Source organism: Oncorhynchus mykiss, chromosome 9 (genome assembly GCF_013265735.2).
Source record: "Oncorhynchus mykiss isolate Arlee chromosome 9, USDA_OmykA_1.1, whole genome shotgun sequence".
Classification (NCBI taxonomy): domain Eukaryota; kingdom Metazoa; phylum Chordata; class Actinopteri; order Salmoniformes; family Salmonidae; genus Oncorhynchus; species Oncorhynchus mykiss.
In genome coordinates, this window is record NC_048573.1 from 55,791,284 (window position 1) to 55,806,003 (window position 14,720).

General features: G+C 44.8%; 1 protein-coding gene across 6 annotated transcripts in view; it reads left to right on the forward strand.

Annotated features, from left to right (window-relative positions):
- The window catches only part of LOC110532416 (signal peptide, CUB and EGF-like domain-containing protein 3), a 123,469-nt gene that overhangs the window by 87,699 nt on the left and 21,050 nt on the right, over positions 1–14,720 (forward strand). For all 6 annotated transcript variants that reach the window (XM_036988363.1, XM_036988365.1, XM_036988361.1 and 3 more), the window contains 2 exons: positions 4,735–4,851; positions 6,500–6,622. In XM_036988363.1, coding sequence (XP_036844258.1) covers positions 4,735–4,851; positions 6,500–6,622 — 240 coding nt within the window. The remainder of the gene's footprint in view (positions 1–4,734; positions 4,852–6,499; positions 6,623–14,720) is intronic.

Consider the following 14,720-nt stretch of genomic DNA (forward strand, 5'->3'; position numbering starts at 1 on the left):
GAAAGAAACATACAGGAACTCAAATCCTTCTGTTCACCTGATTTAGAATTCCTCACAATCAAATGTAGACCGCATTATCTACCAAGAGAATTCTCTTCGATTATAATCACAGCCGTATATATCCCCCCCCAAGCAGACACATCGATGGCTCTGAACGAACTTTATTTAACTCTCTGCAAACTGGAAACAATTTATCCGGAGGCTGCATTCATTGTAGCTGGGGATTTTAACAAGGCTAATCTGAAAACAAGACTCCCCAAATTTTATCAGCATATCGATTGCGCAACCAGGGGAGGAAAGACCTTGGACCATTGTTACTCTAACTTCCGCGACGCATATAAGGCCCTGCCCCGCCCCCCTTTCGGAAAAGCTGACCACGACTCCATTTTGTTGATCCCTGCCTACAGACAGAAACTAAAACAAGAGGCTCCCACGCTGAGGTCTGTCCAACGCTGGTCCGACCAAGCTGACTCCACACTCCAAGACTGCTTCCATCACGTGGACTGGGAGATGTTTCGTATTGCGTCAGATAACAACATTGACGAATACGCTGATTCGGTGTGCGAGTTCATTAGAACGTGCGTTGAAGATGTCGTTCCCATAGCAACGATTAAAACATTCCCTAACCAGAAACCGTGGATTGATGGCAGCATTCGTGTGAAACTGAAAGCGCGAACCACTGCTTTTAATCAGGGCAAGGTGTCTGGTAACATGACCGAATACAAACAGTGCAGCTATTCCCTCCGCAAGGCTATCAAACAAGCTAAGCGCCAGTACAGAGACAAAGTAGAATCTCAATTCAACGGCTCAGACACAAGAGGCATGTGGCAGGGTCTACAGTCAATCACGGACTACAGGAAGAAACCCAGCCCAGTCACGGACCAGGATGTCTTGCTCCCAGGCAGACTAAATAACTTTTTTGCCCGCTTTGAGGACAATACAGTGCCACTGACACGGCCTGCAACGAAAACATGCGGTCTCTCCTTCACTGCAGCCGAGGTGAGTAAGACATTTAAACGTGTTAACCCTCGCAAGGCTGCAGGCCCAGATGGCATCCCCAGCCGCGCCCTCAGAGCATGCGCAGACCAGCTGGCCGGTGTGTTTACGGACATATTCAATCAATCCCTATACCAGTCTGCTGTTCCCACATGCTTCAAGAGGGCCACCATTGTTCCTGTTCCCAAGAAAGCTAAGGTAACTGAGCTAAATGACTACCGCCCCGTAGCACTCACATCCGTCATCATGAAGTGCTTTGAGAGACTAGTCAAGGACCATATCACCTCCACCCTACCTGACACCCTAGACCCACTCCAATTTGCTTACCGCCCAAATAGGTCCACAGACGATGCAATCTCAACCACACTGCACACTGCCCTATCCCATCTGGACAAGAGGAATACCTATGTGAGAATGCTGTTCATCGACTACAGCTCGGCATTCAACACCATAGTACCCTCCAAGCTCGTCATCAAGCTCGAGACCCTGGGTCTCGACCCCGCCCTGTGCAACTGGGTACTGGACTTCCTGACGGGCCGCCCCCAGGTGGTGAGGGTAGGCAACAACATCTCCTCCCCGCTGATCCTCAACACTGGGGCCCCACAAGGTTGCGTTCTGAGCCCTCTCCTGTACTCCCTGTTCACCCACGACTGCGTGGCCACGCACGCCTCCAACTCAATCATCAAGTTTGCGGACGACACAACAGTGGTAGGCTTGATTACCAACAACGATGAGACGGCCTACAGGGAGGAGGTGAGGGCCCTCGGAGTGTGGTGTCAGGAAAACAACCTCACACTCAACGTCAACAAAACTAAGGAGATGATTGTGGACTTCAGGAAACAGCAGAGGGAACACCCCCCTATCCACATCGATGGAACAGTAGTGGAGAGGGTAGCAAGTTTTAAGTTCCTCGGCATACACATCACAGACAAACTGAATTGGTCCACTCACACAGACAGCATCGTGAAGAAGGCGCAGCAGCGCCTCTTCAACCTCAGGAGGCTGAAGAAATTCGGCTTGTCACCAAAAGCACTCACAAACTTCTACAGATGCACAATCGAGAGCATCCTGGCGGGCTGTATCACCGCCTGGTATGGCAACTGCACCGCCCTCAACCGTAAGGCTCTCCAGAGGGTAGTGAGGTCTGCACAACGCATCACCGGGGGCAAACTACCTGCCCTCCAGGACACCTACACCACCCGATGTCACAGGAAGGCCATAAAGATCATCAAGGACATCAACCACCCGAGCCACTGCCTGTTCACCCCGCTATCATCCAGAAGGCGAGGTCAGTACAGGTGCATCAAAGCTGGGACCGAGAGACTGAAAAACAGCTTCTATCTCAAGGCCATCAGACTGTTAAACAGCCACCACTAACACTGAGTGGCTGCTGCCAACACACTGACACTGACTCAACTCCAGCCACTTTAATAATGGGAATTGATGGGAAATGATGTAAATATATCACTAGCCACTTTAAACAATGCTACCTTATATAAATGTTACTTACCCTACATTATTCATCTCATACGCATACATATATACTGTACTCTATATCATCGACGGTATCCTTATGTAATACATGTATCACTAGCCACTTTATACTATACTATGCCACTTTGTTTACATACTCATCTCATTGTACATACTGTACCCGATACCATCTACTGTATCTTGCCTATGCTGCTCTGTACCATCACTCATTCATATATCCTTATGTACATATTCTTTATCCCCTTACACTGTGTACAAGACAGTAGTTTTGGAATTGTTAGTTAGATTACTTGTTATTACTGCATTGTCGGAACTAGAAGCACAAGCATTTCGCTACACTCGCATTAACATCTGCTAACCATGTGTATGTGACAAATAAAATTTGATTTGATTTGATTTGATTTGATCACCACACAACACTACCGTGGTTCACTAGGAATGCTCTCTCTCTCTCTCTCTACCCCAGCGCAGAGCCCTTGGACTTTCACAGGATGGCTGAGCCATCGTCTTTAAATTACAGCCAGAGCCAGGCCCATGAAGGCCCATACCAGCAGAACACTGCCTGGGGTCTCTGTCACAGTGTTGCTGTGATACCACTGTCTGTCACCAGAAGTGAAACAAGCAACAAATGCTTAAACACTTTCTCCCACTTAGATAGAATTCCTTGATCTATGATCCTTGACGGTTTGGTCTGCCTCATCATGGCTGCTCGCTGCAGCATAATGTCATGTTAGCCTAGGTATTCCCCCAAAATATAAAGTTATTCTCCGTGGAGATTTGGGCAGCTGTGCTTCCTCTGTGGTGTCACGTGTGAGAAGACCTCTCCATACCGGTCTCATCCCTCTCAGCAGTCTGTGATGAAGCCCACAGCCAGGCCAGCTGTTCCGGTGCTCTTTATGAGATAGGTTCTTGGGTCTTTAATAGACTTATTTTTGAGTTAACTGCCGACTGGTATCCCTCAGCTTATTAGAGGAAAAGTGATGCAATGTGCTTCTCTGTGAGTGATCAGCTGCCCTTAGAGCAAGATATCGTATATGAGGTTTAGTTTTTTAATGGTGTTATTTTTCCAAAGTGTTTGAAGCTATTGGTGAAGGCTGCCAAAAGAATGTAACAGTAGACGGACACCAAGCTCTTTAAAGTGTGATCAAATTTCTTCTCTTCTGCGATTTGTTAAAAATCTCCTATCTCCTACGTGAAATGTGTCAGCGTCTGTAGATGAGGTCATGAGGCATAGCCTGGCAGCCAAGCTGCCCTCCTTTCCCTGACTGACCACCCTCCATTCCTCAAATCAATCTTTCTAACGCACGGACTGGCCTGGCGAAATTGCTTTTTTATCCCCAAAATGCCTTGGAGCTCTTGTCAAAGCCAGAGTAAAAAATATATATTTTGACCACAACTGTCTGGAGGAAGAGAGGAGTTGGTTGATGTCCTGTGAGGAAGTTGGGGGAGGAATGGGGGTGTTTTTTTTAACTCACTGCTCCCAAGAGCAGCTAAACATGCACACAATCATTTGTTTATGTCTTGACATTATGCTCTTAGTACTCTGATCCTTTATTTTCCATAGTGTTGTTGTTAGTCCGGTGCATTATCTAACTCTGTCTTCTTTGTCCACTTCCCCTGAGAAAACTACTTCAGCACTTCCTGTCTCTTATTTGTCTTGTTCTTATCCTCTTTGAAACGACACTGTACACTAATAGACATCTTTGAAACAAGCAACCGGTTTTGGGAAAAGTTACACCACCTATAAAATCCCTGTGTGTGTGTGTGTGTGTGTGTGTGTGTGTGTGTGTGTGCGCGTGCGTGCGTGCGTGCGTGTGTCTAACTGTGTAACGGTTTTCTTCGTGAGAAGGAGAGTCGGACCAAAATGCAGCGTGTGGTTTACGATCCATGTTTTAATGAACAAACGTAAAACACGAATCAATGCAAACACTACAAAAATAAAGAACGTGATGAACGTAACGAAAACCTAAAACAGCCTATCTGGTGAAAAACACATAGACAGGAACAATCACCCACAAACACACAGTGAACCCCAGGCTACCTAAATATGGTTCCCAATCAGAGACAATGACGAACACCTGCCTCTGACTGAGAACCATATCAGGCTGAACATAGAAATAGACAAACAAGACATGAAACATAGAATGCCCACTCAGATCACACCCTGACCAATCAAAACATAGAAAATACAAAGTAAACTATGGTCAGGGCGTGACAAACTGTGATGTATGTTTCTCTCTGCAGAGACGTGTTTAGTGAACAATGGTGGCTGTGACAGCACATGTCACGATGCAGTGACCGGAGTCCGCTGCAGCTGTCCTGTAGGCTTCACTCTCCAGCCAGACCGCAAGACCTGCAAAGGTAACCTAACACACACACCTTCTCACCTCACCCTATCAAACAAAAATCACCTGTCAATCACCTGGTTGCAGATCAATCATTCTTTCTATGTTTTCCTTTTGATCTATCTTGCTGGTTCCTTTACTGGCCCCCCTTCCACCCCCACAGCCCTCCATGTACATTGTGTCCACAGTCACAGTGGCCACGGGAATCAGGGACCTAACAGACTCTAATCAGGGAGGCATTGTGGGCTTGTTGAGGCGCGTAGGACTGCCGCTGTCTGGTTCCCCAGGTGTGGCTCACCTGACCTCACCTTGCCACCCTACTCTGCCTCCCTCCCCTGCCCTTCCTCTTCCCCTCTGTCTTATTGGCTGCCTCTGTCTCTTTCAGAGCTCTCACATTGGGATTGAGGGGTAGCCCAGTTCTTTCAGCGCTCTCACATTGGGATTGAGGGGTAGCCCAGGCCTTATCAAATAAAATAAAATACAATTTTATTTGCCACATACACATGGTTAGCAGATGTCAATGCGAGTGTAGCGAAATGCTTGTGCTTCTAGTTCCGACAATGCAGTAATAACCAACCAGTAATCTAACCTAACAATTTCACAACAGGATGCCAACAATTTAATGCTGTGTATATATTTCGTATGACCATAACCCTGAGGTAATGGGTACTGCGTTGGCAGCACATCCTTTTGTCAAGCTGCCCATATCCTGTTACTGCTGTTAAACACAAATAGCTTAATTTTCTCAAAACTTATCAAAAAGCTTTTGTAAATGTATGCAAAGAAGAGCATTGGAGTAAGAAGGATTTAGATTAGGAGTACATTTTGGGAAGATGAAAACCTAGAAGAAGAGACAGAGAGAGAAAAGAAGAAGCAGAAGAGCTCTGTGTAGAAACTCAAGACTTTTGATGCTGCCAAGAAGCCAAGAATAGGAGTCTGCTTCCCCTCCAGTGCTCATAACGTTAAAGCTAACAACTCTGATAAAAGTACATTGGATTTTATTAGTTTAGTTTCAGAGGAAACAAAAGGAAAACAACCTCAGAGAGCACTGGCACGAGAAGACAAAGAGACAGAGAGAGAGAGAGAGAGAGAGAGAGAGAGAGAGAGAAAGAGTTATTATTTTATTCCATTTCTGAGGCATTTATTTTAACCAGATGATGGACTGAACTCTCCTTCAAGAAACAAACGCCTCATTTAAGATTTAATCTGAAACATGACCCAACCTGCCAGGGTTGGTATTGATTGGTTATTGACAATGAAAAGAACGGTCGAGCTGTGTCGGGCTGTGCCGCTGAGACATAGTTCTGCCCTGGCTTTCTCTGTAAGACCTGTGATTATTCTAACAACATGTGGACCCAGATCATACTCGTCTTAATGCTGGCCCTAAGGGAAAATCTCTAATGCACTTACCTTGTGCAACTGTCTCTTCTCTTTCTGGGATGGATCTCCACTCAGCTGTTCTCGCCTGCTGCCTGGGCCCCAGAGTCATCTATCACACATTCATATTTCAGCCATCAAACACACATCACATCCTTACCCTCTATCTCTCGCTCTTCCTCTCTCTCTCTCTCTGCCCCTCTCCCTCTCTCCCATCCCCATCTCTCTCTCTCCCCGTCAGTGCGTTAAAGTGAATGCTATGTACTGTATGTGTTTTCTGTCCGCAGATATTGATGAGTGTCGCCTGAACAACGGGGGGTGTGATCACGTATGTCGGAACACAGTGGGCAGCTTCGAGTGCAGCTGCAAGAAGGGCTACAAGCTGCTGACCAATGAGAGGACATGCCAAGGTAGGATCCCATCCCTCCAACCAATCATCGGTCAGAAAACAGACCTAACAAGACCTGGTCATACTGCTCATGATCCAATGTCCCAGTGACCACTACCTGTTCTGTGTGCCCTTCAGCTAATGACATAGATTTCAGATGTTTATGAGTTCAGCAGGTTAATTCACCATGTTACTGAGGTGAATTGGAAGGTAATAGCATAGTCGTGATAATAATACATTGACTTCCTCCTCCCTAATTGTTTTGGCTTCAGCACGCTGAGGGAAGCTGCAGAACCAGGCCTCTATCTGGCTTGTTTGTTTCTGAGATTCAGTGGGAGCCGGGGGAGCCAGCTGCAGAACAAATAAAGAGTGTGCCATGCAGAACTATGGAACCATGCAACTATGGAACTGAGCTAACTGACATTCTGAGTGGAAAAATAGACGATGTGCCTTGTCAATCAGTGTCAAGGCTGGTGCATATCAGGGACATGCCTTGGGCTCAACACTGAAGCACATCATCCAGAACATGCACATCTATACCAAGTATGCTGTTCAACTCACTGTATGGAGACCAACTGTTTCTATAATGTAACTTTAGAGCATGTAAAGTTACATCAACCTGACTATTTGGGGCAGGAATCTTTCTCTCCTCATTTGGAATCTATTTACGTAATTTGGCAGATGCTTTTACCCAAAGCGTTTCACATTTAACACATACAATATGGCCCAAGGGAGATAACACATCTTTAATGTTCCCTCCAACCAACTCAGCCATATGGTCTTGGGAATATTCCGAGCTGAGAGGAGAAGGGTGGTGTTGTGTTGTATGTCTGGGGAGCTACTTGGGAACAGTGTGGAGATTGTCAGGAACAGTTTGTTTTGTCTGCAGATGAGAGGTGTTGATAAAGCTGGCCTCTTGTTGAGTGAGGCGTTGTCAGGCCAACATGCTCTGCTGCACCCCGTGCTACACCGCGCCACGCTGGCTACAGACTCATCCGTCTAGTCTACTCCGGCAGCTCATATCCCTCCTGCGCTCCCTGACAACTGAAATAAAAGAAAAAGAGAGAAAAGCTTAATTTCTCTAAATTGCTGTCAGGTTGTCGCAGTAATCCTGGGTGTCTGCTATACCTGGGTGACTGTCTGACTGGCTGACTGACTGATTGGTCCATGGCAGGGAGACAGGGATTTTAGCAGGTCTATAGTGTTATTCTAGTGTACTGTTTGTTTACAGTGTGTGAAGAGGTGTTTTGTTCCTCAATATATCATGGTTAGGTAGTCCCACATGATCTTACTGTATTTCCTTGATATAGGTAACTGTCAATATAGTGCTTGGCCATTCTTTCTTAATGTTTTTTATGCAGATCTTTTTTTGAGTGGACACCTTTATCCAATGTCCTAACATCAACAGCAATATACTATACTGAAAACATACATTTTTCATAAGCTGAAATAAACAATCCCTGAGTTTTTCCATGCACACAAAAAGTGTATTTCTCACAGATTTTGTGCACACATTTGTTTACATCCTTGTTAGTGAGCATATCTCATTTGCCAAGATAATCCATCCACCTGGCAGATGTTGCATATCAAGAAGCTGATTAAACAGCATTATCATTACACAGGTGCACCTTGTGCTGGGGTCAATAAAATGCCACACTAAAATGTGCAGTTTTGTCACACAAGAAAATGCCACAGATATCTCAAGTTTTCAGTGAGCATGTAATTGGCAAGCTGACTGCAGGAATGTCAACCAGAGCTGTTGCCAGATAATTTAATGTTAATTTCTCTACCATAAGCCTCCTCCAACATTGTGTTAGAGAATTTGGCAGTGCGTCCAACCGGCCTCACAACCGCAAACCACGTGTATGGCGTCGTGTGGGGGAGCGGTTTACTGATGTCAATGTTGTGAACAGAGTGCCTCATGGAGGCGGTGGTGTTATGGTATGGGCAGGCATAAGCTACAGACAACAAACACAATTGCAAATGCATGTTTCAGCATGATAATGCACAACCCCATGTCGCAAGGAACTGTACACAATTCGTGGAAGCTGAAAGTGTCCCAGTTCTTCCATGGCCTACATACTCACCAGACATGTCACCCATTGAGCATGTTTCAGATGCTCTGGTACGACAGCGTGTTCCAGTTCCCGCCAATATCCAGCAACATTGCACAGCCATTGAAGAGGAGAGGGACAATATTCCACAGGCCACAATCAACAGCCTGATCAACTCTATGTGAAGGAGTTATTTAGCGCTGGCAAATGGTGGTCACACCAGACACTGACTGGTTTTCTGATCCACGCCCCTACTTTTTTTTAAGGTATCTGTGACCAACAGATGCATATCAAGTTTAATGTTTTTAATGTCACATGCACAAGTACAGTGAAATTCAAACTCAAAACCCAGCAATGCAATGATCAATAACAATGTAATACTAGAAAAACGCACAAGAAATAAAAAGAAATATGAAGAACACAATAAGTAAGTAAGCATACTATATACAGGGTCAGATCCAATGCTATATTCAGAATGTGCAGGGATACTGGAGTGATAGCGGTAGAAAGGTATAGGGGTAAGATGACTAGGCAACAGGATGTATGATGAACAGAGTAGCAGCAGCTTGTATGTGAGTGGGTGTAGAGTCAGTATAAATGTATGTGTGAGTGAGCTGATGATGGAGTTAGTGTTTGTGAATGTGTATGGCCCTCTCTGTGTGCAAAGATACAGTACAAAAATGCAAATAGGTCAATAAAGATACAATGCTAACTCAGATAGCCTGTGTAGCTATTGTGTTAGCTATTGTGTTAGCTATTGTGTTAGCTATTTATCAGTCTTATTGCTTGGGGATAGAAGCTGTTCAAGAGCCAGACTTGATGTACCGGTACCGCTTGTGGAAGCACAGAGAATAGTCTATGGCTTGGGTGGTTGAAGTCTTTAACGATTTTCCGGACCTTCCTACCACATCGCCTGATATAGAAGTCTGGGATGGAAAGGAGCTCGGCCCCAATGATGTACTGGGCTGTCTGCACCACCTTCTGTAGCGCCATGAGATCGAGGGTGGTGCTATTGCCATACCAGGCAGTGATAAAGCCAGACAAGATGCTCTCAATGGTACAGCTTTGAACTTTTTCAACCACCTGAGGGGGAAGAGGCGCTGTCACACTTTCTTCACTACTGTGCATGTGTGTTTGGACCATTTTAAGTCTTTAGTGATTTGGACACTCTTGACCTACTCCACTGCAGTCCTCCCCTCCTTGTAGTCCACGATCAGCTCCTTGGTCTTACTGATGTTGAGGGAGACACTGTTGATCTGGCACTACTCTGCCTGGTCACTAACCTCCTTCCTGTAGGCTGACTCATCGTCGCTAGTAATCAGGCCTACCACCATCGTGTTGTCAGCAAAGTTGATGATGGTGTTGGTCATGTGTGGCCACGCCGTCCTAGGTGAACAGGGAGTATAGGAGTGGACTAAACACACACCCCTGTGTTGACGTCCAGGATCCAGTTGTAGAGGGAGGTGCTCAGACCCAGAGTCCAAAGCTTGGTGATGAGCTTGGAGGGGACAATGGTGTTGAACGCTGAGCTGTAGTCAATGAAGAGCATTTTCACATAGGTACAGTATCTTATCTAGGTGGGTGAAGGCAGTGTGAAGAGCAATTGAGATTGTATCATCTATGGATCTGTTGGGGCGGTATGCAAATTGGAGTGGGTCTCGGGTGTCTGGTATGATGGTGGAGTTAGTGTGTGCCATAACCAGCCTCTCATAACACTTCGTAAATCAAATCAAATCAAATTTTATTGGTCACATACACATGGTTAGCAGATGTTAATGCGAGCGTAGCGAAATGCTTGTGCTTCTAGTTCTGACCATGCAGTAATATCTAATAAGTAATCTAACAATTTCACAACAATTACCTTTTACACACAAGTGTAAAGGAATGAATATAATATGTACATATAAATATATGGATGAGCGATGGCCGAACGGCATAGGCAAGATGCAGTAGATGGTATAGAGTACAGTATATACATATGAGATGAGTAATGTAGGGTATGTACACATTATATATAGTGGCATTGTTTAAAGTGACTAGTGATACATTTAGTACATCCAATTTTTTATTATTAAAGTGGCTATAGATTTGAGTCAGTATGTTGGCAGCAGCCACTGTCAGAGTCTATCTAGAAAATAGCGAAGGAGTCAGGCGCAAGACACAGGTAAGAGTCTATCTAGCAGATAGCGAAGGAGTCAGGCGCAGGACACAGGTAAGAGTCTATCTAGCAGATAGCGAAGGAGTCAGGCGCAGGACACAGGTAAGAGTCTATCTAGCAGATAGTGAAGGAGTCAGGCGCAGGACACAGATAAGAGTAAAAAAACACTGTATTTACTCAACCCAAGAACGTAACAAAAATCCCGTTACAAAACAAGGACAAAACAGGACTCAAACTCCAACACACGAAAGACAATCACGCACAAAACAGAAAGGGAAGCCAGAGGGTTAAATAAGGAACCTAATTATGAGATGGGAACCAGGTGTGTAAACTGACAAAACAAAAGGAAAAATGAAACATGGATCGGTGGCAGCTAGAAAGCCGGTGACATCGACCACAACTTCGGTGGAAGTTGTGACAGCCACTCAATGTTAGTGGTGGCTGTTTAACAGTCTGATGGCCTTGAGATAGAAGCTGTTTTTCAGTCTCGGTCCCTGCTTTGATGCACCTGTACTGACCTCGCCTTCTGGATGATACCGGGGTGAACAGGTAGTGGCTCGGGTGGTTGTTGTCCTTGATGATCTTTTTGGCCTTCCTGTGACATCGGGTGGTGTGGGTGTCCTGGAGGGCAGATAGTTTGCCCCTGGTGATGCGTTGTGCAGACCTCACTACCCTCTGGAGAGCCTTACGTTTGTGGACGGAGCAGTTGCCGTACCAGGTGGTGATACAGCCCGACAGGATGCTCTCGATTGTGCATCTGTAAAAGTTTGTGAGTGTTTTTGGTGACAAGCCAAATTTCTTCAGCCTCCTGAGATTGAAGAGGCGCTGTTGCCCCTTCTTCACCAGGTTGTCTGTGTGGGTGGACCATTTCAGTTTGTCCGTTATATTTACGCCGAGGAACTTAAAACTTTCCACCTTCTCCACTACTGTTCATGATTACAGAAGTGAGTACTACAGGGCGGTAGTCATTGTGACATGAAGCCTTAGAGTTCTTGGGGACAGGAAGGATGGTGCTCATCTTAAACATGTGGGGATTACAGACTGGGAAAAGGAGAGGTTGAAAATGAATATATATATAAGCTGTTCTGTGCATGCTCGGTGAACGCTCCCTGGAATCTGTATCTGTGTTAGGGTCTAATCCATTTATTTCAATTGACTGATTTCATCATATGAACTGTAACTGAGTACAATCTTAGAAATTGTTGCATGTTGCATTCATATTTTTGTTCAGTATAATTCTTAGGAAAGTGGTGTGTGGTCAGCACCTCCTCAGTCCAAGACCCAGCTGGGTGACTACAGCAGGGACCATCTCCCACGCTAGCTAGCTGAGATCTGGCATGGCTGGCCATTATTGTTTGGAACTTTGGGGAGCAAAAAGGAAGAGGGAAATGTGCTAAGCATAGGCCCAAATAACACTCTTATCTATACCACCTGAAGACAGTGCCATGCGTGAGTAAAATAGCTATAAAAACAATCCTAATAAATCCTGACTTATTAGAGATGTGGCTGTGCTGTTCGGTAAAAAGAAGAACCTACTACAGTACACAAAGTGCATACTGTGGTAAGGTGTTGGGATGTATAAACTGAACTCCACAACCCTGTTTATCTTGCTTTGAACGGACACTGTGTTTCCCAGCTGTCAGCGGCCCACGGCCCATCAATCAAGACGTGACATGTCTGGCCCGGTCCAGGGCTTGGAGGCATTCCTCGACCCTTCCTCCCCCCTACCCACCCCTCATCCCCTGCTAATCCCTATGAGGGCGTTGTCGGAGGGCCCTTATCAGATCCTCCTAGGTCTCCCCTAGGAGGAGCATCAAGGCCTTATCTACTCTGTGTAAACAGCCTCTGCCAAGCATTGTTTCACCCTTCTATTGTTGTAACATTGATTTGCTCTGAAGGATTGTTATTTTTTTGTAGCTGAGGGGGGAAGAGGAGGTGGTGGGGGGATTCGTAGGCCAGTTTGGCACAGCGTGAGTCAGCGTAATTGCTGCTACGGAGGAGGATTGGCGGAACAAACCTGTGGCTTTGTTTTTTAATTTTTAATTTTATCTTATGCAGTCATATGCCTGGCACCCCATAAATAACACAATTGTAGAAATGTGAGATTGTTCAGATGGAGGGAGCAAGCAAGGGGGTTTCTGCCTGTGTTGTGTTAAAAAAAACAGCAGCCACTGTTCCTTCAGTGTGTTCCTCATCTGCACGTACACCATGGGTCTCAAGCCCTGCCAACCACTGCATACCTCACCTTACCTGCTGGTAAACAACGAACATAGTCCCAGGCATCCTGAAACATCCAAGCCCATCCCTTACTTTGTACAGTGTAGTACAATACAACGCTACAGGTTGCTTCTTCCCATTCAATCATATTGATCAGAGCTGGATAGAGTATGTCCAAGCAGCAAAGCATGTACCCAGTCAACCCCAGTCCTGAGATGTTAGCTAGCATCCCAATATCCCAGAGGAGTTCTTTCAAACGAAACAAATTATACCATTTAGATGCCAATTCATTTATATTTTTGACAGCTATGTAAAAGTTAGCTCTTAAAGCCCCCATGCAGTCTTTACATTTTAGATTTAAAAAAAAAATCATTACTGTATTTTTAAATCATCACTGTATGACTAATGAATCAATGTGTGTTTGTATTTAATGAAAATAATAATAAAATTTATAATTTATTTCCATGAGCCTCCTTTGCCATTGAAATGCTCTGTCTGATCGTGTTGGTGTGTTGATACAAATGTAAATATATATACATACACAGCTAGAGCCTACCCAGCTTACCCTAGAAGGGATACAGCTTTTGTCAAATTGCCGTCAAAACTTTTCCTAACCTTAACCTATTTCACCTAACCTGCTACGTTAATTCTCCTAACCTGCTGCATAAGTTATCTTAACCTGCTACGAAAAGTCAAATCTGACAAATGCTGTATCCCATTTAGTCAAAACCCACTTACCCATTCAAAGTACTTATGCAAATAAGATGCATATATAATATGATACATATATAAGATGACTGGTCATTGGTAAGATTGGGATTTCATGATTTGGGTCAAGAACTCCATCCCACAGGTTGAAATTCCAGGATTTTTCATTCAAACAAGACAACAAGGGCATTATCATAATTTTCACCGTTTCTGAGTGTTATTTCGACCTCATAGTGTGGAAATACCATTACAAAAATGTACAATCAAATGTGTAACTGCACTGCCCCTTAAAGCTCTACTGAGCCCCAAAGTAATAAACCAATGTGGTATTATATGAAAAGCATCTCTTCCTCAGTAGCCCAGTGTTAAACAGAAACATGATTCCATTCAAGGTATTGTGAAAGAGAGTTCACAGTGTGAACATGAAGTGGAGATCGCTTCCAATTCTTTACCTGAGTGAATATCTCCTCTTTATGCCAAATTGCAGTAATAAAACCTTTTACGGGTGTTTGAAATGTTCGACATCAGCTTGTGTTCCTCTCGACACACTGAAGACTCCCTGTCTACTCTTTTGAAAACTGATCACTTAATGGAAATGGCGTTTAATCTCAACCCAAGCCCACTTCTTTAGTTGGAGGTGTTCTTACAAGTAGAAAACTCATTGGCTGTGTCTATGACGCATTCGTAAAATATAAATGCAAAATGCAACAATTTCAATGATTTTACTGAGTTACAGTTCATATAAAGAAATCAGTCAATAAAAATGTATTCAATAGGCCCTAATCTATGGATTTCCCATGACTGGGCAGGGGCGCAGCCATGGGTGGACCTGGGAGGGTATAGGCCCACCCACTTTGGTCTCAGATGACCCCGCAGGTGAAGAAGCTGGATGTGGAGGGCTGGCATGGTTACACGTGGCCTGTGGTTGTGAGGCCGGTTGGACATACTGCTAAATTCTCTAAAATGACATTGGAGGTGGCTTA